Source organism: Gymnoscopelus microlampas (assembly GCF_963454915.1).
Source record: "Gymnoscopelus microlampas genome assembly, chromosome: 16".
NCBI classification, from domain to species: Eukaryota; Metazoa; Chordata; class Actinopteri; order Myctophiformes; family Myctophidae; genus Gymnoscopelus; species Gymnoscopelus microlampas.
In genome coordinates this window covers 8,850,931-8,877,461 of record NC_139953.1, presented here as the reverse complement: position 1 = coordinate 8,877,461, position 26,531 = coordinate 8,850,931, and the positions used below count along the sequence as shown (strand labels likewise).

At 41.5% G+C, this 26,531-nt stretch overlaps 1 protein-coding gene across 7 annotated transcripts in view; it reads left to right on the top strand.

The window, feature by feature from the left end:
• The first annotated feature begins 6,219 nt into the window (after window positions 1-6,219).
• adgrg6 (adhesion G protein-coupled receptor G6) overlaps window positions 6,220-26,531 on the top strand; it is a 142,968-nt gene continuing 122,656 nt past the window's right edge. For all 7 annotated transcript variants that reach the window (XM_084083284.1, XM_084083280.1, XM_084083283.1 and 4 more), the window contains exons 1-2: window positions 6,220-6,496; window positions 25,342-25,433. In XM_084083284.1, coding sequence (XP_083939410.1) covers window positions 6,495-6,496; window positions 25,342-25,433 — 94 coding nt within the window. In that variant the 5' untranslated portion in view covers window positions 6,220-6,494. The remainder of the gene's footprint in view (window positions 6,497-25,341; window positions 25,434-26,531) is intronic.

Sequence of the window (26,531 nt, the reverse complement as noted above, 5' to 3'; positions counted from 1 at the left end):
ACCCACCCCTCAACACAACACAGGTTAATAAGCACAGATCGACACATTACACCTTATATAAATGTGCTGTAAAATCCCAAAATAGCCGCTTCACTCTCTTCACTCCCCCTGTAGCCCTTCCTGCCACCTTCTGCCTCGATTGACGCAGATACAGTATGGCTACCAAGAGACAGTGGTGGAAAAAGTTCTCTACTTTTTTTTTGAAGTAAAAGTATCAATACTGCAATGTAGAAATACTCTGTTGCAAGTAAAAGTCTGACATTCTGTATTTACTTGAATAAAAGTACAAAAGTATTGGTATCAAAATGTACTTAAAGTACCAGAGTAGAACTTAGTCATTATGTAGAATGTCCCATTTCGGCCATTTGAAAATAGCTGATCTACAAGCTCACAATGCGTCGCGATACGACGCATTGTGAGCTTGTAGATCGGCTATTTTCAAATGGCCGAAATGTATAAGGCTGAAGTGGGTAATGTACCTTTTGTAATAATAATCAAAATCTACAAAGTAACCTGTAACTGAAGTTTTCAAATAACTGTACTGGAGTAAAAATATAATATCTGCCTCTGAGATGCAGTGGAGTAGAAGCAAAAGAACTGCAAATTGGAAATACTCCAGTAAAGTAAAAACACCTCAAAATTGTACTTAAGTACAGTACTTAGTACTAGTAAATGTACTTAGTAACTTTACACCAGTGCATGCAGACATGGGGTATCTTAGTCACTCATTCGTTCACTCATTTTTTCTGTTACTTACAATAGGTTTGTTTTCTTGACCGCAATGTTAAGAATGTAATTTAGATTACTTAAACAGATGCTATAGGCTCATTGTTTAACTGGTATCCTATAGTTTCAATGTGTGCAGTTTTCATGAGCCGCTATACACTGTCTCTCTGTATTCATCAGCTTAAAGGGATAGTTCACCCCCAAAATGACTTTTTTTCCTATCGATTACGCACCCCATGGAGACTTGAATTCATGGAGATTTTTTTTTTGTTTTTGTTGCATTCCTAAGCCAATAATTTGATGACCGGCGGCTCCGGTAGGACACTCAAAGTGTCAACTTTGAGTGTCCTGCCGGAGACATTAGCATCTTTCCGCCAGTCATCAAATTATTGGCTTGGGAATGCGTCAAAAACAAAAACAAAAAAAACTTGAATTCAAGGCTTCCTGGGGTGTGTAATTGATAGAAAATATGTCATCTTTTGGGCGAACTAAAAAAAAGTGTCCAGTTCTCTCAGACAACAGGGGTTTGAGTAGTTATACTACATAATTTGATCTTCATCTTAATACTTCGGCATGATTGTTCTCAACTACAATACCTCATAGAGAGAGAGAGTGAGAGACAGAGATATGATTGATGTCGAGAATCAGAGGCTCACCCATACAGTATAGGGAACCGTGATCATGCAAATGAGTATTCTCTTCCTCTCTCCCTGCACAGGTGTTTATCAAACAGGAACATCTCGTCGCCCAGTTGAAACACAAATGAACTTGGACCAGAGAGAAATATACTCTGTATACCTCAGGTCTCCGGTTTGAACTCAAGCCTGTCAGTTAACCCACATCAATGAAGATGATAAAGACTACTTAAGACTACTTAAGTCCTATTTGTTTTTTTTAAACGTTGGATCCAAGAGCTCACAAACATGCGTCACGCATTGCATCGAATTGTATTTATACAAGGTGTGTCAGACCCCAGGGTTTCTTACCTCAGGTACCACACCTTATGTCTTATACCTCTGGTACTTACTGCACCGGATAGATATCCGGTACCATGTAAATATGTAGATATATTTGTTTGTTTATTATTGATCTCTCTTACCCCTTGAAATAACAAAAACAATGTAGAGCTTGCGCAAACACAAATCTCACCTACCGTTTTACACCTGTAAACCTTTGATTCATTGATTGATTGATTGATTGATTGATGTATTGACGATATGCACGTAACAAAACAATGTACACAGGGAAAAGTCAAAAGGATAGACACAAGAAAGCAGAAGCTTATTTTCATCGTGGTCCTGTTGTTCTTGGTGTGGGTGTGGGTGTGCGTGTGAGTGTCTGTATGCGTATGCATGTGCTGTTGTTAGTAGGAATAAACACAGAAGCACCTGGCAGGAAGTGGATTAAGAAAGGGGAAGAGCCATTCCAAGTTCCTGTCTCTACACTTTTTTTCTTCCCTTTCCCACAGATTGCCCTAACCCTAACCCCAGGGTTAACAGCGGTGTAATTACACAACAGCCTGGAACAGAAGCACATATTATAGCAGAATAGTGGTGACATGTTGCGCAACACATGTTGACATGTTGTTCAATAAGCATTGAGTCATGAGCATGGCTGCCACAGTGGACAGGACTGTTACTTTTCTTTCTTACACACCATATACACACTTGTGTGTGTGTGTGTGTGTGTGTGTGTGTGTGTGTGTGTGTGTGTGTGTGTGTGTGTGTGTGTGTGTGTGTGTGTGTGTGTGTGTGTGTGTGTGTGTGTGTGTGTGTGTGTGTGTGTGTGTGTGTGTGTGTGTGTGTATGTATGTATGTGTATATATATATATATATATATATATATATATATATATATATATATATATATATATATATATATAATGGTTTTATTTTGTTTCATTTAATTATATTTGTATCTATTTAAATTAACTGTTTGGATTATAGTGTGTACTTTTCAGTATGTGGTGGAAAAAGAAACGTAGCAATACTTCAATGTAGAAATACTCTTGTACAAAAGTATTGGTATCTGAAGTGGTTAATGTATGTTTTGATATAATTGTAGTGGAGTAAAAGTATAATATTTGCCTCTGGAGATGTATTGTGGAGTAGAAGTAAAAGTACTGAAAACTGGAAATACTCCAGTAAAGTGAAAAATACCTCAACATTTTAGGCCTACTAAAGTACAGTAATTGAGTAGATGTACTTAGTTACTTTACACCACTGGTCATTTAGAACTTCAACTTTTAGGGTTGGACTGTGTGCCTGTGTGCCGGTGTGCGTGTGCGTGTGTGTGCGCGCGCGCGCGCGTGTATGCGTGCGTGCGTGTGTCAGTGGTGGAGAGAGACACACCGCTGCTGAGCTGCGTCATTATGCAACACAGTAACCACTGAATGACTTTCAAAATAAAAGCATTTTCCCCCCTCATCAGAAATAACTTGGCAGGTTAGGCTCTATGCACAGCAGCCATATTGGGAATGAATTGGGCCCCTTCCTTCGCAGGTGTTACCAATGATACTAATTAAGGCTATACTAATTAGGGGCCATTTGGGAACCAACATGGAGTGTTTTGAGCACGATATCAGCACTCTGACCAGAATGGAACAGAGCCTTCATTAGTATCATTGGTAACACCTGTTAAGGAAGTAAGAAGAGGCCCAATTTCTTTCCAATATGGCTGCTGTGCATAGAGCCTTACACAATTAAACAGTAAATTAAACATACGGTGGGTTAATAGAATGTAGCTTATTGTTTTCACATCCAAAATATGACCTTTTTACAGTTTTGCACAGGTCCATGTGGCTAGAAATATGATTTGTACAAATGTAAACGTGTAATTTCGTTTTCAACATATTAGGCTATGCCTTTGAATAAAATATGCTTCACATCATGATAAACAAAAACAAAAGTATAGGCTGCAGCCTAAAGATTAGTCCTGTGGTTCTCAAAGTGGGGGTCCAGGGACCCTGAGACTGGTCCATACAGGTCTGTAAGAGTTATGGAGGTCCTTGAAATCAGTGGTATAAGTACAAGTACTCAAGTACTGTACTTAAGTAAAAAAAAAAAAAAAGGAAACAAAAGGTACTTTTATTTTACTGGACAATTTCCAATTTTCGATACTTTTACTTCTATTCCTCTACAATTATTTGAAAACGTTACTAGTTACTTGTAGATTTTAATTATTATTACAAAACATACATTAGCCTTCAGCCCTATATGAACTTCGGCTATCTGAAAATATCATTGCGACGCATTGTGGGCTTGTAGATCTGCTATTTTCAAAAGATGTGTTTACATTTTATTAGATTTTTTATTTTTTAGAAAATGTGTGAAATGGTCAATGGAACATTCTGCACAATGAGTACTTTCTACTTTTGGTCATTTAAGTACATTTTTTGAGACACATACTTTTTTACTTTTACGCAAGTAAATTTAGAATTCCGGACTTTTACTTGTAATTTTACATTGCAGTATTGATACTTTTACTTCAGTAAAACATATATAAGTATATTTTTCACCACTGCATACAGGTAAGAGTTAAATGGGTCTGAATCAAACAAGAAGTCCCGCACACTGTATCTTGCTGTGGCAACTCACTTTTTTTTATTTGATGACAAACGTTTCGGTCCGTCTGGACCTTCTTCAATAGTGTCTTACAATACTGATCACTTTGTGCTCTTATATACAAACACTCCATCTGGTTCACAGGTGTGAGACAATCACACTCCCAATGGGAGTGTCACTCAATGATTGTCTCTAGTGTGTGAGCTTGTCGATTTGTCCAGACTCAACATATATACATCCATTATTTACAAATATCCACAAATGTTTTTACAGAAACAAACTTAAGAAATGGAAACATCAAGCTCTAATGCAAAGTTAAGAGTGACTTATGAAAGCCGCAAGGCCGATGTTTTCATTTCTTAAATTTGTTTCTGTAAAAACATTTGTGAATATTTGTAAATAATGGAAGTATATAGACAGGTTTCCTGTTAGTAAACATGAGAGGATATGACCGCGCAGAGGAGGGGTAAGCCTATAGAGGGCGCCATTACCCGCAGCAGCTCTGGTCAAATGTCCATTCAAAAAAGAAATGATCTTCACCGGGTTTAATGAAAGTAGATTAAATTATGCCGTTTGTAATACCTTGTTTACTCAATAAAAATGATTTGTCGGAAGTTGGATCTGTTTGTATATAATAGCAGCATTATGCCTATTATGCCTATAATAGCAGAATTATGGCTATCTAACTCCCGAACACAACAACAGAGTGAACGGCGCAACAATTCGTTTCCCCCGAGCATGCGCAGATTGCGCATTCTGCTCTGTGATGACGTCGCGCGGAAATCCGTCTATAGACCAATTAATTGTTTACTAACATTGAGACTGGATGCGCAGGTGATTGTTTCACGCAATCAATTTCCAACCTGTTGTTTCGGGGTGCGCTAGTTTCAGCACACCCCAACCCCCTCTTGTGTGTTGGCTAGTGTGGCACGTCCTGGCGAGACCTGATAGAATGGGTTTCATTTAGCGCATACTGGTTGCACGCATACTGGTTCTTATCAGTGTGACGTCGTCTGTTAAGGGGTCTATGTTGAGTCTGGGCAAATCGACAAGCTCACACACTAGAGAAAAAAAAAGGCTGGGTTTCTGAGGCTAATCATTGAGTGACACTCCCATTGGGAGTGTGATTGTCTCACACCTGTGAACCAGATGGAGTGTTTGTATATAAGAGCACAAAGTGATCAGTATTGTAAGACACTATTGAAGAAGGTCCAGGCGGACCGAAACGTTTGTCACCAAATAAAAAAAAGTGAGTTGCCACAGCAAGATACAGTGTGCAGGACTTCTTGTTTGATTCAGATTATCTACTATCCAACGCACCTGAATTAAGTAACAGTGGATGTGCGATTATTCTCTCTACATTAAGAGTTAAATGGGTGTCATTGAAAATTCTAAAGCAGGGGTCTTCAACGTTTTCAGGCCCAAGGACCCCCTAGCTGAGAGAGATGAAACAGGGACCCCCTCTATATTGTATACAATTGTGTATCAGATTAAAGTTTTGTTTTACTTAGTCTGCTCTTACTATAGCCTCTTTGCAAAAAAATAGCCGATCTACAAGCTCTCAACGCCTCGCAGCGAGAGGCGTTGAGAGCTTGTAGATCTGCTATTTTCGGCTATATGTTCCCCTCAGAAAAGGAATTCTAGGGTGGTTAATGTAAAAAAACTAAATCCTTAACACAAAGACTTGGCGGACCCCCTATAGTAGCTCTGAGGACCCCCTAGGGGTCCCGGACCCCCTGTTGAAGACCCCTGATTTAAAAGTTTGCGAATGACTTTTATTTTGAAGTTTACAACCAGATGCCGTCTTACCTCACAGTGTCTGACGTGACATTTATGCAAAGGATCAGCGGAACGGTCCGCATCATCATCATCATCACAGCAGCAGTAACATCCATCAACAGGTTCATTTAGCCCAACAACACAACTTCACCACTTCTGATTGCTTTGTTTTTCTTGTCTTCCAAGAGGATTTTTAATGTATTCGTTGCGATCCAGCTGGTTCAAAACTCGAATAACTTTTTGTGTGTGACAGATCGGGAGCTGTTACTGCTTGGAACTTTTTTTTTTTTTAAATATATATAAATCAATTGGAGAGTAAAAAAAGTTAATAAAATAAAAAGTGCTTGAACAAAGTTTCCCTGAGGATTGTGTTGACCAGAGGGAGAATGATCGTTCAGGAGGACCAGCTGCCCCTCCACTGAAACCATGTAAGTGTAAAACACATGTTTTAATGCATATAATAACATGCTGATCGCTGTGATAAACTCTTCGATTTGTCATAAAAATGCATCAGTTTTGTGATCTCTGTCAATTTTTAAAATACGACTTTTAATGAACATAGGAGATAATCATGACTACTTGGGTTGGAGTCGATCACTCCTCCTCCCATGTTTCTCTGTGCTTTGAAAAAGTTGTTCAGCGCGATAATAACTGTCAGTGTGTTAAACAAAACAAGCAAACAACTTTTTGTTGCTGTAAGAGCTGGGATTATTTTGATTAGACTGTCGTTTATTTTAGGCTATGGGATATTGGTTCTCAAACTTTTTTTCAAGTCAAGGACCCAAATACATAAATATGTATTTAGCCACGGACCCCCATCTGAAATTGTATTGTGTCAAGGACCCTCAGAAAATAAGTTGTGTAAAAAAAAAAATGATCTCATGTTTGAGATTTTTCAAATGTTTGCATAGCCAAAAGTGGTTAAAATTATTGTGTTGCTATATTAACTACTTTTGCTGGGGACCCCCCCCCGGACCCCACTTTGAGAACCAATGGTATGGCATGAATCATGATCACATAATTCTGAGGCGAACATTTGTCGAAAATGACAGATCTACAAGCTCACTGACAATGGTTGTGAGCTTGTAGATCGGCTATATTTTGGAAGAGAATTGGTGTAGAGGGAAAATAAAGGAGGGCCCCCCCTGGGGGACTCCAGTCTCTGTAGGGTTAATTTATCTAGGTGAAAGTGAGTGAGAACAAGCCACAGAAATAGCCTATAGATCTTATTTTTTTCTTTTCCTCTTTTTCTTCTAAGTCCAAGTTCAAGTTCTCTTCTTTAACTGGAAGATGTAGGGGAAAATGTGCGTTCCATTATACTGGCAGGCATTTTTTTCTCTCCATATGTTTACAATCTGTCTTCCTTACATATGTGGACTTGTGTCTAAAAAGCGCTTTATTGCGCTTTCAGCCAAGTCTATTGGTATAAATTGCTCAAAGAAAGTCTTGTTTGAGTGAGTGAGTGAGTGTGTGTGTGTGTGTGTGTGTGTGTGTGTGTGTGTGTGTGTGTGTGTGTGTGTGTGTGTGTGTGTGTGTGTGTGTGTGTGTGTGTGTGTGTGTGTGTGTGTGTGTGTGTGTGTGTGTGTGTGTGTGTGTGAGAGAGAGAGAGAGAGTTACACAACCCCTGAGGCTCTGTACAGTAGAAAACATGTTTCATGTTCCAAAAAAGTTCAGAAGAAAAAAAGTGTGTCCTGCCAAAGGCGGTGAAGTGAACGACTTCTCCTGCTTTTTTCTTTATTCATTTGGAACCAAACTTGTGTTTATTTGGAACCAGAATCATTTAGGATGAGGGGATGATGACCTCAAAGTGAAAGCCCTGTTGTTGAAGGGAGACGCGGGAAGTGCTTGTTTGTGTGTGTGTGTGTGTGCGTGCGTGCGTGCATGTGTGTGTGCGTGAGAGAGACAGAGAGATTGCGTGTGTGATACCTGTGATGCTCAGGTGTGTTTGGTGACATGGTGTGTGACCTAACGTGACGTCAAATGACCATTGTGGACATCATAGGAATGTGGACCAATGGAGGAAGGGGGTGGCAGGCAGGCAGGCAGGCAGGCAGTGGGATCTTTAGTTTTGGTGACACCCTGGCTGAAAAAGGGATTTCCTTGTTGTTGTTGTTTTTTACCACTTTCAACCACGTACGCGTCTGTGTAATATTTTGGGGCATGTAATTAGAGGCTAGAAGCTGTCAGAATTGTCCATCCCCAAAAATCTGAAAACAAAAAAAGCAGTGGTGGAAAAAGTACTAAAATGTTTTACTTAACGTAAAAGTGCCAATGCTGCAATGTACTGTCTGGAGTTCAAAATGTACTTGAATAAAAGTGCATAAGTATTGGTATCAAAATGCACTTAAAGTACCAAAAGTAAAAGTACTCGTCATGCAGATGGTCCCATTTCACAAGTTTTCAAATGTATAAAATGTATACAAATCTTTTGAAAATAGCAGATCTACAAGCTCACAACGCGTCGCAAAGCGACGCGTTGTGAGCTTGTAGATCTGCCATTTTCAAATTGCCAAAGTTTAAATAGGACTGAAGTTATTTTGTAATACATGTAGTGGAGTAGAAGTAAAAGTATTGCAAATTGGAAATAGTCCAGTAAAGTAAAAGTGACTCAAAATTGTACTTAAGTACAGTACTTGAGTCCATAGTATTTAGTTACTTTCCACCACTGCAAAAAAGCATGCTGTGCGACACGTGAGATTTTGTTGTTGTGAGATTTTGTTGTTGTGAGCTTTTCTTTATTTTTAGCTTTTCTTTGTAGATCTGCTATTTCCACAATTTCTCATACGACAAAGGTTGATGAATTGGGTGTCGAATTCATGGTCTATTTTCACAGATCCGGTCCCTGCGGGGAAAAACCTGTTTCTGATTGAACAGAAATCATAACGGCAACTATATCCCCGTCAACACAGAATTGCTTTAATGTAGAGTAACTGTGATATGATGAAGCCACTAGCCACATTGGCAGATAACCTGCCTGCCATCATTTGTAGGTTGTCTTCCATTTAAAAAGAAAACGCATGCCTGATTTGTGAAACACAGTATTTAAATGAGATGTCACTGTAACCGAGGGGATAAAACATTGGTGTTGTGGCTGTATGGCAAAGATAGGAGAGATTACCTGTTTTTTTTTAAGTTTTTGTTGTAACCACAACTTGGCTCTGCAGGAGGATAGCTGTCTATGAGAGGGTGTGTGTTTGCGTGTGCGCACGCGCACGTGTGTGTGTGTGTGTGTGTGTGTGTGTGTGTGTGTGTGTGTGTGTGTGTGTGTTTCCTTTACCCATGATATGATTGTTGTCTGCTGTGTTTGACAAGTATGCCAACACTATTGTATGTAACAATGTTCTGCCTTATGTGCACTTTGTAACTGGCTGTGTTCCCATTATCTGACTGCACTGGCAGTGTTTATGTCCTTTGTACAAGGCATTCTTGTACTTCTGTTTATGTGGACATAAATACATATTTCAATGTGCTGTGTGGAGCTGTTGTTTCACAAAAAAAGTGTATACTTTCTTTGTTTCAATGTTTTGCCTCGTATGAGTTTCTAAACTCTCCCCTCAACTAACTCCAGACTCTTCGTATAATCCTGCATTTGTGCTATGATGAATCAAAGTGGGTCCAAATGACCTTAAACGGAACTGAACAAAACCAGGGATTATCAGATTATGCTGGCGTCTAAGCTGGACCGCTCCTAGTCGTGTGTAGCCAGACGATCAGAGATATCCACCTTCTGATGAGATTGATTTGGTTGATTAATCTACTCTAATGTTGTGGCTGTGGGTATCACTCACTCTGTTGAAGTGTTCAATGTACAGTAGGGGTTAAAACAAAAAAAACTGTGTGGAAATAATAAAACAAATGGATAGAAAAACAACAACAACTGTATTGCAGAACCAATGCAAAGACTGTAGGGCAGTCCTTCATATTGGCACAGTGATTTCTTTTCAAAGCATTGGTTTTTAGTAGTTTTAGTAGTTTAGTCAGTGGCCGTTCTCACCACTGACTGTTCTAGCCCAGTGGTTCTCAAACGTTTTCATGTGAAGGACCCCCAAATGAATATGAGTTTGGCTGCGGACAATGCGACGGGGGTGCCAGGGACCACCGTGCAAGACTTTTTGGAAAATAGCAGATTTACAAGCTCACAACGTGTCCCATAAATAGCCAATGTATGCACATAGAGCTAACGTGATTCAACTGATTTTGATGCTATACAAACTAATTTAGCTGGGGACCCCCTGGAACCCTGTCAAGGACCCCTGGGGGTCCCTGAACCCCATTTTGAGAACCTACTGTTCCAGCCAATATATCAAATCTACATTTCTTTCCTGACATATCTGTAGGCAGAGATCTCTGATACGCGAGACTACACCGCTCTGGGACTCTTATGCATTGCTGGGACGTCCCAGGCTATCTTGTCCTGTTTTTGTCATTATACTGTAGGTATCGTTGCGGTCAGGCAGAAACCTCTTATCTCCATGTTTTAACCCATTAAGACCTGAAGCCGATTCTACACAAATGTCTTCTAAATCCTAACTGTTTTCTGAAAAAAAACATATGTTTCTATATCAGTGGTTCTCAAACTTTTCCTGTCAAGGACCCCCAAAATTATATGTATTTGACCACGGACCCACATCTCAAAATGTTTTGGTCCAGGGAGCCCCAACAAGCAAAGATTTGAGTTACAAATGTTTGCTTTAAAAATATATATATATTCAAAGATTTGCACACATGTTCATGATTTTTCAAAAATAGCAGATCTACAAGCTCATAGCGCGGCACTCGGTGCCGCGCTATGAGCTTGTAGATCTGCTATTTTTGAATAGCCAAAGTGTAAAATAATGCTTTTTTAGCTCAGTGACACAGATGCGTTCCAGGTCTTAATGTTTGTGTTTTTTCATAAATTAACGCCGTACTTGATCATACTACAGTGTCACACAAAAGACAAAAGCATCAAAAGTAGCAGATCCACAAGCTCGAAACGCGGCGCGAAGCAGCTTACAACAGACCATTCTGTCGTATCACACAATCCATCATGTTAGCACGTCCGGCTTTTTGATCGACTGGGCTGTAAAGTGCATTCCGTGGTCGGTCTACGGAGGTCCGTGGTTTGTCGATTCACGTCTTGTCATGCTTTTTTGTTTGTTTGTTTGTCTTTCAATCCTTTAACCACTTTTCAATAGTGCCTCAGATGTTAGCTCATCTTTCAGATCGTCTGGCTACTGTGAGACTACTGTGTTACGTTGTCTAATTAAGGTGGAGGGATAACTTTTATAAGATGTGGACAAAGAACTTTTGTATGATGTTCGTTTTTTTTTACGGTGTGGCTCTGCAAGAGGCTAGTCATCTATTAGAGCAGTGGTTCTCAACCAGTGGTCCGGGGACCACCAGTGGTCCTTGAGGGGGTTCCAGGGGGTCCCCAGACACATTAATAGTTAGGAACCAAATTGACCCTTGCGTGTCTGTAACTCTAAGAGTGTACAAATGGAACCAAATGGACCCTAAGGGGTCCATTTGGTTCCATTTGTACACTCTCAGAGTTAAATGAACACTGATGATGGTGATACAGTGTAGATTGGGACCCCCAAGAAATCAAAATGGTTGAGTCCCTGGCATATCTTTTCAAATGGGGGTCCCTGGGCTAATATGTGTCAATTTGGGGGTCCTTGACACGAAAAAGGTTGAAAACCATTGTATTAGAGGGTCTCGCTGTGCGTGCGTGCGTGCGTATGTTTCTGTGTCCAGAGCTGATCTCACAGACTGCTGGACCGTTCTGCGCCAAACTTTGCACACAGCCAGTTGGCTGGAGAAGTACCTCCACTGATTGTCTTTCACCATGTTTTTTTACCTTTTCGAAATATTGAAGTTTAATTCTATAAATCAATGGAGCTTAGTGTGGTCGGGCTGTCATAGATGACCGATGTCACAGGTTGGCCACATGACGCTCACAACGCGTTGTGAGCTTGTAGATCGGCTATTTTCGAATAGCTCTGTAAATATAGCTGTTTGTATTGTTGATGACATGTATCAATGTGTTAATATTCTATGCTCTGTTGATTAATTGAATACATACTGTACGACCACAATGGAAACAAGTTCCCTGGACTTTTTTGTGTTATCCCTGTATGCTAAATGCTTTTTGCTGTTTAACATTTTCTGACTAATGAAGTATTCAATCAATCAATCATTCAATCAATCAAAAAAAGTACTGCATAGAATAGGGTTAAAGTGGTTAAACTGTCCCTCATTTTGCCGGAACCCCCCCCCCCCCACGCCCACCCCAAAGGACCCCTGGGGGTCCCCGGACAGGGCTCCACTTTGAGAACCACTCACTCACTGCCATAAACATCTCAGCCTTGCTGCCGCTCTTATCTGATGATCTTCACAGGAAATGCTACGTCTGACAGTCTTAGTGCAGAACAGTGCCTCTGTCCGCGCCGCGTGCCGCGGCATTAATGATTCAATAACTCTGAAACAGCCGCATCGGCTAAACCTGTCACAGCCGCTTGAAGTAAAACACCTTGAGAAAAGCGTCTCAATAGGTTAACCCATTGAGACCTGAAGCCGATTCTACATGTCTCCTAAATCTCAACAGTATTCTGAAAAACGTATGTTTCTATATCAGTGGTGCTCAATCTTTTTCATGTCAAGGACCCCCAAAATTATATGTATTTGCCCGCGGACCCCCATCAAAATATCTTGTTCCAGGGACCCCCCCAGAAGCAAAGATTTGAGTTAAAAATGTTCGCTTTAAAAATATATATATTCAAAGATTTGCACACATTTTCACGAATTTTCAAAAATAGCAGATCTACAAGCTCGTAGCGCGGCACTCGGTGCCGCGCTATGAGCTTGTATATCTGCTATTTTTGAATAGCCCAAAGTGTAAAATAATGCTTTTTAGCTCAAATCAAAAAATGACACAGTTCCAGGTCTTAATAGGTTAACACAGAATAACCGGCTAGCTTTTCTCTTTTCATTTTTTGTTGATTTCTTTTTTTTGCCGTCACATTCTATTAAAATGGTGGATATGATCTCCCTATCTCACGGCTCTCTTCTGTTCGTATCATCCTTGACCCTGTTCTTTCACTACGCTGACAGGCCCAATTTCCCCCCCAACGGAGATCAATAAAGATAATCATATTTTTGTTCATCTTTTAATCTCATTCCTCAGATCTCATTTTGATGCGAGGGCGGGCGTGCGCTCTCTCTCTCTCTCTCTCTCTCGCTCGTCAAGAAAAAGGCCCGCCAACGTCTAATAATCTCCGTTGGGGCTCCTTTAAGGCCACAAAATGTCTGACTGGTCTGGAGCGAGTGGCGGAGGGGTTATAGCGGGCTGCCGTCCAGATGCCATTCAAATGAATCGCTCCCTTTATTTTCCTCCGCAGTCCAGAGCCATGTTCGCTGACCCTGTCTCTCCTCTTGTCTTTCTCTCTCTCTCTCTCTCTCTCTCTCTCTCTCTCCCCCCCCCCATTTACATACTGGACAGTGCTGACAGATTGTGCGAGTGAAACAAGCAACGAGGTCTAGGAAAACACAAGCCCAAAAGAAGCGACTGCAGGCCACAGAAGCACGTTAAACCTATTCCACTGTATACTGTACATCAGCTATTTGAAAATAGCCGATCTACACGCTCACAACGTGTCGCGATGCGACACGTTGTGAGCTTGTAGATCTGCTATTTTCAAAAACACCTTGAAATGAAACGTGGAATATTTGGAAGACACAAATCTGGTACAGGGGATCTGATTAAATGTGGGGTCCATGACTTGAACATATTAGAGAGCCACTAGTTTAAATAATACTTAGCCCAAATAAGCCCAAATAAGCAACTACACTTTAGAAACGAGCCCACAAAAATGCAACTTCTATCTACAGGGATCTGATTAAATGTGGGGTCCATGACTTGAACATATTAGAGAGCCACTAGTTTAAATAATACTTAGCCCAAATAAGCCCAAATAAGCAACTACACTTTAGAAACGAGCCCACAAAAATGCAACTTCTATCTACATGCAACTTTAGAGAAAAACAAGCCCAAAGTCACTTATAATAAGCAGAACATGGCAACCCTGATACTGGATACTGCACAGAGATTGGTGTTGGGGGGGGGGGGGGGGGGGGGGGGGACAAATGTCTGGACAAAGAAGCGAGTTTTCTTTTAATGTCAGGAACTGCATGAATTGGGTGCATGTATAATAAGTGGGTAAGACGGAGCAGATTAATTGAGCAGTGTTCCCTCTGTGTGTGTGTGTGTGTGTGTGTGTGTGTGTGTGTGTGTGTGTGTGTGTGTATGCCAGCCGGTATAATCATCTATCATAAATATTTAAAGTCTTGCTTCCATTGTGTGTATGCCACAGGGTTCGCAGTGCCAGAGAGGAGGAGGAGGGCACGGTATATTTGTACAGTAGATGAAGGAGGAAGTTGGTGTTAATTAAAAGTTGGACGCAAACTCCCAGGTCTTTCGTCTAGCTCGGCTTTAATCACTTTAAGCCCCTATTTCAGAAATCTAATCATTTTGGGGGATCCACATGGGAACGGCGTGGCTCCAACACGGGTCTTGGATTTCATGTGGCCAGCCTGTCGACACCAGTCATCTACATCTGTGACACAGCTATGACATGATTTACTTCCAGTAAAAATGTAATTTTTCGAAAAGTATTACTCATGAAAAAATTGCCAGTGACTTCTGCACTGATCGGTCCAGCGGTTTGCAAGATTAGCTACACACACACACACACACACACACACACACACACACACACACACACACACACACACACACACACACACACACACACACACACACACACACACACACACACGCTAGTCTCACTATAAAAAAAATGAAAATAGCCGACCTACAAGCCCACAACGCATTGCATCACTACACATTGTGATTTCTAATTCTTTGAAATCTTTGGCCTCTAATGACGTGCACAAAATAAGGACGCCAAGATTGAAAGTGGTTAAAAGTTGGAAGACACATTGTGTCTCTCGTCTATCTCTCTCGGTCTGTGTCTCTGTCTGTTTGGGTGTGGAGACAGATTATGTTGACAAGTTAACATAATCTGGGGCCAAATCCGGCCCCAGCAGAGCTTTTTTTGTGGCCCCTGGAACATATTCCATGTTCCAATGTCAAATTAAATGCAAAGAATTTTTACTAGATTGTTGGTTGTACATGATGACCATTTTGAATGTTTTTCGTAACCGTTAACCAAAGCTCGTTAATGTTTAATCAACCATTAACAGATACGAATAAAATGTAGAAACTATTTAGAATGGAGGAATGTTAGTGACTCACTCAGGGTCCCAAATTAACACCTACTGTACCAGCACTGTATTTGCAGTCAAGACACTGGTTCACTAACCCAAATGCGGGTAAATGTAATCTTTGGTGCGTAAGTCAACCAAAAGAAAATCACTTGGGTCAAAGTGTTAATGTTGCTCACCTCATATGTACTTAATAAAGGTATCTGGTGTTAAAATATGTATTAACTCATTCAGTGCCCTGCTTATTTATCACTACTTTCAGAATAATGTAGCCTTCAAGTAGTTCAGCAATTTTTTTTTTTCCACCATGTAGCTGGCACATCAACATACAAGAGCACAAAAGGGGTTTTGAGTGCAGTTCATCCATCACGGACCATCCATTTGTAACTATTTCTTAGTTTTGAGTGGATGTTGTCAATTACACCAAAGAAATGATTCTCCTTATGCATCCATTAGCTTGTATGTGTTATTTTTCTGTGGATTTTGTCCATCTTCCAGCTTCTCCATCTTCATCCACTTCAAACACACAATAAGAGCTTGTGCTCTAATCACCTGGGTGCCAAAAAACGAAATGAAAAAACCTTTCATGCATACGAACATGTAAACACTTCACCTTGCAAGCCTGCCTCTAATACTCTTCACACAAAGACACTTCCATGCACAGAACACACTGAAATATCTATTTCTTATTTTCTTAATATCAAAATCTAAGCCCATGCACCAAGGAGTGACACTGAACCTTTCCTATCAAACATCAAAATGCATGAATGCAGTGTGAAGTGAAGTTACCTTACCATAATGGACAATTGTGTCTATTATTGTGTCGGACCTATAGCACACAACAAACGGTTTTGTTGTCACGGTCTTGTGGCCCCCGACTTCAAGTCATTTTATAATTGTGAGCACCACTGATATAGCAACATACTTCTTTTCAGAAAACTGTTTTTCTTTTTTTTTTACCGGCCGCAGGCAAAAACAGGGTTAAATGTGTTCAAAAGTTGGTTCTGCTCGGAAAGCAAAGTGATTGAAATGGAATTCCATTGGTGACAGACACCAGCGCAGCGTGGGTTCCCTGGGGACCTCCGGGGTGTGACAGATAGTGTTATATGTATTGGCTGCTGTTAGCCTTCTGATCAAAAAGGAAGCGAACTCACACTCATTAACTATAGACGAGTCTTGTCGCGTTTCCTCCTCTCTGTCCATTGTTCTTAATCCACGGCCACGCTGATAGCGCCGGACCGGCCTTATCGCTGCACACACAATGACAAGTCAACTCAGGTGTCAGCCCCGCGATAAGCTTTCTATGTGTTTATGGAAGTCTGCGTGCCAGTACCTGTGTGTGTGTGTGTGTGTGTGTGTGTGTGTGTGTGTGTCTGTGTGTGTGTCTGTGTGTGTGAATGCGTGAAAGACAAGACTGAACTCAGGTGCTAGTCTGACAATACCACTCCCCTCGTGTGTGTGTGTGTGTGTGTGTGTGTGTGTGTGTGTGTGTGTGTGTGTGTGTGTGTGTGTGTGTGTGTGTGTGTGTGTGTGTGTGTGTGTGTGTGTGTGTGTGTGTGTGTGTGTGTGTGTGTGTGTGTGTGTGTGTGTGTGTGTGTGTGTGTGTTTGATGGATGGGTATTAGCCCGAGCGGAGACACGGGCTAAATAAAATATGAGTGGCGGGTTCAGGAGAGACCAAGGTCTTTGTTTGAAGGAACGTATACAGTAGACATCCTCTCGGTCTCCTCTCATCTCCCTGTCCTTCTATTTTTATACTCCGTCTCTCTCTCTGTCCGTCTCTCTGTCCATCCCTGTCCTGTTCCGATCATTTCTGCTCTCTGTTCTGCTCTGTCTGTTGCGCTCCCCTCTCCTCTCCTCCCCTCCCCTTCACCTGAACTCTCCTCAACGCAACTCTCCTCTCCTCTCCTTCCTTCCCGATTGATGGACCAACTGAATGACAGAGAGAACAGTGTAGAAAAGTTTTAAGCAGGAGCTCGGGTGGCGCAGTGGTAAAAGTAGCTGCCCGGCCGGCTTTGTCGAGTGTCTATACGAACACAAAATTGCCCCGTGTTCGGGGGAGGGAAGCCGGGCGGGGCGGGGAGGGTGATACAGTGTTGATTTTGACAGCAAATTTTGATTTAGTCATAGTCTTTTGAATAAAATGTCATTTAGTTTTAGTCATATTTTTGTCACCTCCAATGTTTTACTTTCTGTCTAGTTTTAGTCGACTTAATATCATACGTCCTCTACATCATATTGATAGGAGCGGTCGTTATTGAAAAATAACAGATGGCTGAGTTCAGTGATTGACCAATCAGAATCAAGCATTCAACCAAGCCTTTTGATAAATAAATTAAATTAAAAACCCAGTAAGAGATGGAAAACCTCTCTGCTGTCTGAAGGGTCTCATTAAGGGCTCCATTGTGCCCCTGATGGCCAAGAGCAATTTGATTGGCTCTCCAGAGGACAAGGTTCTCACGATTTCTGACTAAAGAGATACACGCGATGAGACCGTCTTGTAATTAAAGCTCCTCTGCTTCATTGACCAGTGACCACACACACACACACACACACACACACACACACACACACACACACACACACACACACACACACACACACGATGTGGGGGCTCACAAATCACTTTTAAATGCTCCAATGTGTATTCACAGCAGCAATATGATGTTTTTCGACCTGTCTTTTTCAAGTAAGTGAACGTGAGTTTAAGGATCAACATACGCATAACTAATTGATTTCACAAGGTCTGTGCTTCTTTTTTAAGGATCTTTGGGACGCTAGTAGTAAATGACTGTGCGTGTGTGTGTGTGTGTGTGTGTGTGTGTGTGTGTGTGTGTGTGTGTGTGTGTGCGTGTGCGTGCGTGCGTAGCCCTGAGCTCGCAGGTACTGCATGCATGCTACTGTAAAGAGAAGAGCACAATTACACAATTGGAAACACCTGCCAATTAATTAACCCTGCCACTGCTCTCATGAGTGACTCCCCCATCTATACCCGCAGTCTTAATTAAGTGATGGTGCAAAAAAAAAGCAAATAAGCCACTTAAATTTGGCTAAAGTGAAGGAAATAAACAGGCAATGCTCATGTACACTTTCAGATATCGTTGTTGTCGGGCAGAAACCTTATCTCCATATTTTTGCTTTCTGTGTTTTTTCCCCCGTAAATTAACACCCTACTTGATCATACTTGCGTCACAAAATGCAAGTATGATCAAAAATAGCAGATCTGCTATTTTCGGCTAATGTTCCCCACCACACAAAGATTTGGCGGACCCCCTGTAGTAACTCTGAGGACCCCCTAGGGGTCCCGTACCCCCTGTTGAAGACCCTTCCTGTATTGTACAGTATGTGTATGTGTGCATGTGCCAGTGAAGAACCTTTTTTTTCTGTGCTTTCATTACAGTATGTACACTCCTGGCTGCAACAGCTGAATCTAATCATGCTATTAGTGTGGTTCAATGGTGTAGGGACGCGTGACATGCCAGTGTTGCACACTGAAAGATACAGTCCACTGAGTCCAGGACTTATTCTGATTCATAAAACTGTGTTTGAACCAATCTGTATGGTAGAATATGTTACAATATATAACTAGCACATGCCCAGTGGTTGGAGGTGGTCTCCTATAGCCCTAGAATGGCTCTGGTATGTATACATTTCATGTATTTCATATATGGTTGTGCATATATATGAAATATATATGTTAGTAGCCTTCCTGCTCTTCCATTGAGACATTTAGACCGTGGCGTTTATTGGTTAGGACACAAACAATGTCCATGAAGTCATTTGAGGCTATTTGTAGAATGACTATTTTTGAATAGCTGAACGCCATGGGGCTTTTTAAAGTGTTTTTAAAACTGTTCCTCATTTTTGCTGGTGACCCCCTAGCATCCCGTCAAGGACCCCTGGGGGTCCCCCCACTTTTAGAACCAGTGGTGTAGCTTGCTGGACTGTGTGCGTGAGTGTGCGTGAGTGAGAGAGTGAGTGTGCGCGTTTGTGTTTCATGGCGCGCATTCATTGAGACGTACACCGCTGGGATCTTGGTTCCTGGTATTAGAATCCAGCGCCACAGAGGTCCAGTGGTAATGGTGTGGTGCAGCGCTGTGGCCTTGCGGTGCCATAAAAGAGGCATTTATTCCATTTACTGTCCTCTCTGCTCCCATCCATCAGAGCTGAATAAGAGCTCTGGGTGTTTCGTTTTCGTTCGAGGGCGAACGCTCGCCGTGAATGATATATACCCTTGACAGCTGTACTGTAGGTACAACACGGCATCTCCTCGAGTGGGAAGTCGTTGTCGTCTGTGGCAGAAAAACCTCTCATCCCCATATTTTAACTTTTTTTTCACGCCCTGCTTGATCACACTACAGCAGGGGTCTTCAACGTTTTCAGGCCAAGGACCCCCTAGCTGAGAGAGAGATGAAGCAGGGACCCCCTACTCTATATTGTATACAATTGTGTTTCAGATTAAAGTCTTTTTTTTTACTTAGTCTGCTATTTTTTTCCCTCTACACCTATACCTCTTTGCCAAAAATAGCCGATCTACAAGCTCTCAACGCCTCGCAGCGCGAGGCGTTGAGAGCTTGTAGATCTGCTCTTTTCGGCTAATGTTCCCCTCAGAAAAGGAATTCTAGGATTCAAGTGGTTAATGTAAAAAAAACGAAATCCTATCGCACAAAGATTTGGTGGACCCCCTATAGTAGCTCTGAGGACCCCCTAGGGGTCCCGGACCCCCTGTTGAAGACCCCTGCACTACAGTTGTCACACAAAAGCATCAAAAGTAGCCGATCTACAAGCTCGAAGCGACGCGTTTCGAGCTTGTAGATCTGTTTCTTTTGATGCTTTTGAATTTGAATCCTGAGAAGTAACAGTTTTGGAAATAATGAGGTTTCCGCCCGACATAAACTATAAGTGTAGACGTGAGTGTGCGCACGCACGCACACAGACACACGCACGCACACCCACACACGATCGGAGATTAATGGTTTCTCTGAAATCCCATCTCCTGGAAATTATTATAGCGCACATGGGAGACTAATTTGGACATTATTCTCCATACAGTATCGCTCTCTCTCTCTCTCTCTCTCTCCCCCCGTCTCGCTCTCCTCTCCTCCTCCTCTCTCCCCCCCCTCCCTCCAGTACTACTGTGTTGTGTTCTGTAGTGCATCTCTACTGTACGTGCAGGCCACCATGTCTGTGCATGTGGCTGCTTTGTTATGTCACTTAGTTTGACACCACTTAGCGTCAACATCACTCAGTGAGACGGGCCACCTCTTTGAGTCAGATTCAATATTAAAGGACGACTTCACCACTTTTCAACATATCTTCATATAATAGGTCCTCACTAATACTCATGATAAAATTATACCATTTTTTTCTAATCAGTCTGTGTCTCAGATAAGGGCTGTGGACAGTCCAGAAACCCGTCTACCAGTGACATCATCGTTAGGCAGGATTTTTTTTCCCAAAAAGATTACAATTTTTTAATTCAGATTTTTATCAAGGCGAGAACAATGGGATCTATTATTGCATTGCAACTTTCCAGGAATACAAAGCCTGCCGTTTCTATTAGCTTGGATTCCCCATCGATGATGTCACTGGTAGACGGGTTTCTGAAATGTCTACAGCCATCATCTGAGACACAGACTGATTAGAAAAAAATTGTACCATTTTATCATGAGCATTAGTGAGGACCTATTACAGTATATGAAGATATGTTGAAAAGTGGTGAAGTCGTCCTTTAACCCACTCAATCCGGGAACGCATCGGTATCATTTTAACATTTGTTTGGCTATTCAAAAACAGCAGATCTACAAGCTCACGGTGCCGCGCTATGAGCTTGTAGATCTGCAACTTTTGAAAAAAATCTTGAAAATGTGTGCAAATCTTTGAATATATCTACCGGTATACTTTTAAGTGGACATTTGTAACTCAAAAACCCCAGAAGCACAGATCGGAGTTAGAAATATTCACTTTAAAACGCATGTGTCAAAGATTTGCACAATTTTCCCACAATTTTTCAAAATATAGCCAAATAAATCTTAAAATGACACAGATGCGTTCCCGGTCTTAATGGATTAAGCATATTTATAAGTACATTTTTACTCCTCGATCTGCATTTAAAGCAGCCCCAAAAGGAGTTCACCCAAAAAATGACTTATTTTCTATCAATTACACACCCCATGAAGCCTTGATTTCATGGATTTATTTTTGTTTTTGTGGCATTCCTAAGACAATAATTTGATGACCGTGTGTATTTCCGGTAGGAGACACAAATAATCTACTTTGTGTCTCCTACCGGATACATTAGCCGGTAGGAGACGGGAATCAAATTTTTAGCTTAAGAATGCGACAAAAACAAAAAATTATCCATGGATTCAAGGCTTCATAGGGTGTGCAATTGATAGAAAATAAGTCATTTTTTGGGTGAACTCCTCCTTTAAGGACAACTGTCTTTTTGGTACAAGGGACAGTAGCAGGACAATCTGCATGCACACTAAAACCCTGAGTGTTAGTTTCACTGTGATTGTACGAAAGTACATGGACCCGTAAGGTCCATTTGGAATTTTAATGAGGGAGCAGATGATTAATCGCATTAACTGTTAATTGATCGGACACGTTTGTAAAGGTTAGTGGGTCATTATTAATCTACACGGTACAATTCCAAGATGACTCACTTTTCCAAGGTGTTCTCTACTAAGATAGTGGTGCACCTTTTAGAGCAGTTCAACTGAGTGGTGAATGATTGTTAATTAACCACAACTTTAATGTTAACACTTCACAGCTTTAAAATGAACAATAATACAGGTGCACTGTTCTTTTTAGTTTTTAATAACCTTGTATTTATTTAACCCATTGTAGTCAGGGGATATTAGCAGAATATTTTCCAATCTTGGAATAAATTCCTTACCAAAAAAAATCTTCACCAATGTGTTTGTAAAGGTGTCTAGTAACACATCTCACAAAGACTGAAATTCAGTATCCCTAGGAGAATTTTTGACAGCTCCTTAAAGTTGGGGTACCCACCATAACCTTGGTTAAAAAAAATCCCCCCCAAAAAAATCTAAATTTAATTCTGTTTTAAGTAGCATGTGAGGTGTCAAACTAGGGTGTTTTTATTATTCTGAATCCATTGCAATCATTTGTTTTGCACCAAAACCACTCCTTGGGCTAAAAACGGCCATAGCCATGTATACTTTTTGTGTTAAAAGCCCATTGAGATTGGGCCGTTTTTTTTAACTAAGGTTATGGTGGGTACCCCAACTTTAAGGAGCTGTCAAAAATTCTCCTAGGGATACTGAATTTCAGTAAAAAAAATAGCAGATCTACAAGCTCGTAGCGCGGCACTCGGTGCCGCGCTATGAGCTTGTATATCTGCTATTTTTGAATAGCCCAAAGTGTAAAATAATGCTTTTTAGCATTGCATTATGTTCTCTAACAATAATTCAATTTGTTTCACTTGAGCACCATCTTGTAGGTTACGTGGAGCACATGCACACAGAAAAACCGGAACCGAAACTGGTTCTTCAGAGTGATGCCATATAGAACAACCATTTTTGGTTCCAGAAAGAACCTTTCAGAAAAAGTTTCTTCAAAGAACCATTTATTTTTTTAGTTCTATAAAGAACCCTTAACGACTTAAACCCTTGCTGAACTATTTCCGGTTTCTCAAAGAACTTTGTAAAAAAAAAGCACCATTAGGAACATGAGGAACCATTGACTAAAATAAAATGGTTCTTTAGTAGGTGATGGTTCTTTGTGGAACCATATAGCCTTTTAAAGAGCCATCATTTTTCTGTGTGAGGGCAATTAACATTTTAACATAACGTTGTATTAGTCGTTTACTGAAGTATCTTTACCAGAAATAAACAAGTCACTAGGAAAGGAGAAGGGGAAGCCAGGAGTTCCATCTTGTACTGGAGGGAGATTAGACCAATCTTCCCTCTTGTGGTGTTTTGACTTGGTGGCTTTTGGCTCTTTTCTTCCTGGTGACCATGAACTTTTGGGCAGAAGAAGGACCGACGCCTTTTATTCCTTCTCAGTCTGTGCCAATTTAATAGCTTTCAAGACCTTCTTAAATACCAAATTGGCCAAATTGTCAAATATTACGCAGCATGAGTCGCTTTTGAGCTTGTAGTTTGGCTAATCTCACAGTATTTATCTGTGGAACCAAGCTAATGTAATGCATATGCAATTCCAAGTGCTTGTCAGGGTGGGGGTCCCCAGTTCAAATAGGCTCTATGCACAGCAGCCATATTGGGAATGAATTGGGCCCCTTCCTTACTTCCTTCACAGGTGTTACCAATGATACTAATTAAGGCTCTGTTCCATTTAGTGTGGCACAGTGGTTGTCCTATTTTCAAGGATGCCCATAACTCTGAGAGTGTACAAATGGAACCAAATGGACCCGTAAGGGTCCATTTGGTTCCATTTGTACACTCAGAGTTACACACCCACCACAAGGGGCCATTTGGGAAACAAAATGGAGTGTTTCTAGTGACCAGAACAGAGCCTTCATTAGTATCATTGGTAACACCTGTGAAGGAAGTAAGAAGAGGCCCAATTTCTTTCCAATATGGCTGCTGTGCATAGAGCCTATTATGATTATTTTGGGGGGTGGCAGCCTGAAAGGTTTGAGAACCACTGGCCTTTGACATCAGGCATTCTCCTCATTTCTTGGTACACGAGTGTCACGATCCGTGACATGTTCTGTCTCGCTGTTGTGTTTCATGAGTTAACGCCTTGGGATTTTCTAAGTTCCTAGTGATTCAGCGTTGCTCCTAGTTAGTGTTATTTTCCTAGTCTCCTCGTGTTCTTATGTTTATTCCTGATCCTCTGTTTTGGTTAATAAACCATGCACCCTTGCATTCGATCTACCCTGTGTCTGCCTCGTCCTCTCCCTTTGTCATGTGCTTGGGTCCTACACCTCTGACTCTGGTCGTGACAATGAGGGATTCATTCAGTTGATGGAGGAGGAAAAGTATAGGAACCTGTTGGGCTACTATCTCGGTCCGACTCATTGACCCGGTTGTCGGGACCATCTGATCGTAGAGATCAGCCAGTCTGGAAGCAACCCTTGAAATTGGGGTTGAAGTCTTTTGGGTGTGAGTTTTCTTGCATTTCTATATGGAGATCGAAACAAGCCTCTTGACACTGAGTGTTGTATAATTATTTGTGTTGAGGGAGAGAGCACCGTATTGTATTCTAGGGTTTAACCTTCCCGCAATTTCAGCGCATAAAATCGCATATTTCATCGCAAAGTCAAGGATTTTAGCCCGCATAATCAAGGAATTTTCCCTGTGTTTTTTCTGGAGAGTCTATTTATATGCACGAGTGCCACAACTGGCATGGGGAAGGTTATCACTGGCACACTGGCAGAAGTGTGAGAGAGAGGATTTAACATATATAAAGTCAATTAATTTCAGTCCCCTTGCATCCCCATGCAAATTGCCTCCTACTGTACACACAGTAATCCTTCCCTAGTCTATCCTATTTAGTTTCATGTACACTTTGGAGCCTGTAGCCTGGTCGCAATGATCACACAGTTCTGGTTCAGAGAACAACAAAGAAAAGATGTTTGGGTATATCTCTCATGGACAAATATGGGTTTGTGTCTTGAAAATGTTGTTTGCCCGAACATCCTTTGCACTGTTAAATGACTATAAGCAACTGTAAATATCATTATATTATATTGTCTCTGTCGGGGTGGAAACCTCTTACGTCCAAAGCTGTTACTTTTCAGGATTCAAATAAAAAAAGAACAGAGGCGTAAAGACGGTAGCAGATACAAGCTTGAAACGCGGTGCTTGAGGATCTGCCACTTTTGATACTTTTGTGTGAGGCTGTAGTATGATTTACGAAAAAAACGCAAAAAGTTAACAGGTTTCTGCCCGACGGCAACGATAATGTTCTTCTGTGTGTGTGTGTGTGTGTGTGTGTGTGTGTGTGTGTGTGTGTGTGTGTGTGTGTGTGTGTGTGTTGTTGACTAATGGCGTCTTTCCTTTGCGGTTCCACAGGGAGTGCTGTAGAGGCGCTGGAGGTGGCTGGAGTTTGAGGCTGCGTCATGTCCTCTCTGTGGCACTGCTGTGGCTGTCCCTGCACCGGCAAGGTAGGGGACACCGGGGGGGGGGGGGGGGGGGTCTTGTTTAAAAAGATAATAAGAAAAACAATCAGTTTAATTGAGTGAGAAATGTCATCAAAACACAAAGAGTTGCTCCCACAGCTGTCAAGGTCATTATTATTAATCAATTTCCGGAGGAAGATGTTAGGATAATAATGACGCTCCCATTATTAATGCAGCGATTCTCAAAAACAAAAAAATCATTTCAAGCACCCCCAGTTTGATATTCGTCAGGCACTCGGACCCCCTTTCATATGATTTGTTTTCTCTGGGGGACCCCAATCTATACTGTAAAATGCTCGGGAGTTAATTTAACTCTGTGAGAGTGTAAAAATGGAACCAAGTGGACCCACGAGGGTCCACTTGGTTCCATTTGTACACTCTCAGAGTTACAGACCCGTAAGGGTCTGTATACCCATTACCCGTTCTCCTCAACTATCAATATTTTATCTGGGGACCACCTGGACTCCCTTCAAGGACCCCTGGAGGTCCCTGGACCCCACTTTGAGAACCATTGATCTAATCTAATCTCATCTAAATCCAGTCAGTGACTGGAGGCTTAAAAACTACAAAACAAAATCCACCTTCAAATAAGAAGTATGATTTATTTTTTTTCTCCACACCTCTCTGTCTCTCAGTATAAGAGATTGCTATAAATCCGCCCTCTTCACGCCTGGGGTGCGAGGGGTTTCCCAGAGACGAGTTGTTTGTGCGTCTATTTGTGAGTTTGTTTGTATGGATTCCTCCTGACAAGAGCCAGTAAATAAATACAGACGCTTGAGTTATGTGTGTGTTTTGTCTGCGCTGCTGTGGTGTGTGGTTCAATCTAGACAGAGGGAGGGGGGAGTGGATGGGCGTTTTTGCTTTGCGTCTGAGTCGTGTGTGTGTGTGTGTGTGTGTGTGTGTGTGTGTGTGTGTGTGTGTGTGTGTGTGCGTGCGCGAGCGTGCACAAATGCATGTCGTCGCTGTCGGGTGGAAACCTTGTATGTCCAAAACCGATCTACAAGCTCACAATGTGTCGCAATGCTGTGACACGTTGCGAGCTTGAAGATGGGCTATTTTAGCTAGTTTTGTGTGACTCTCTTG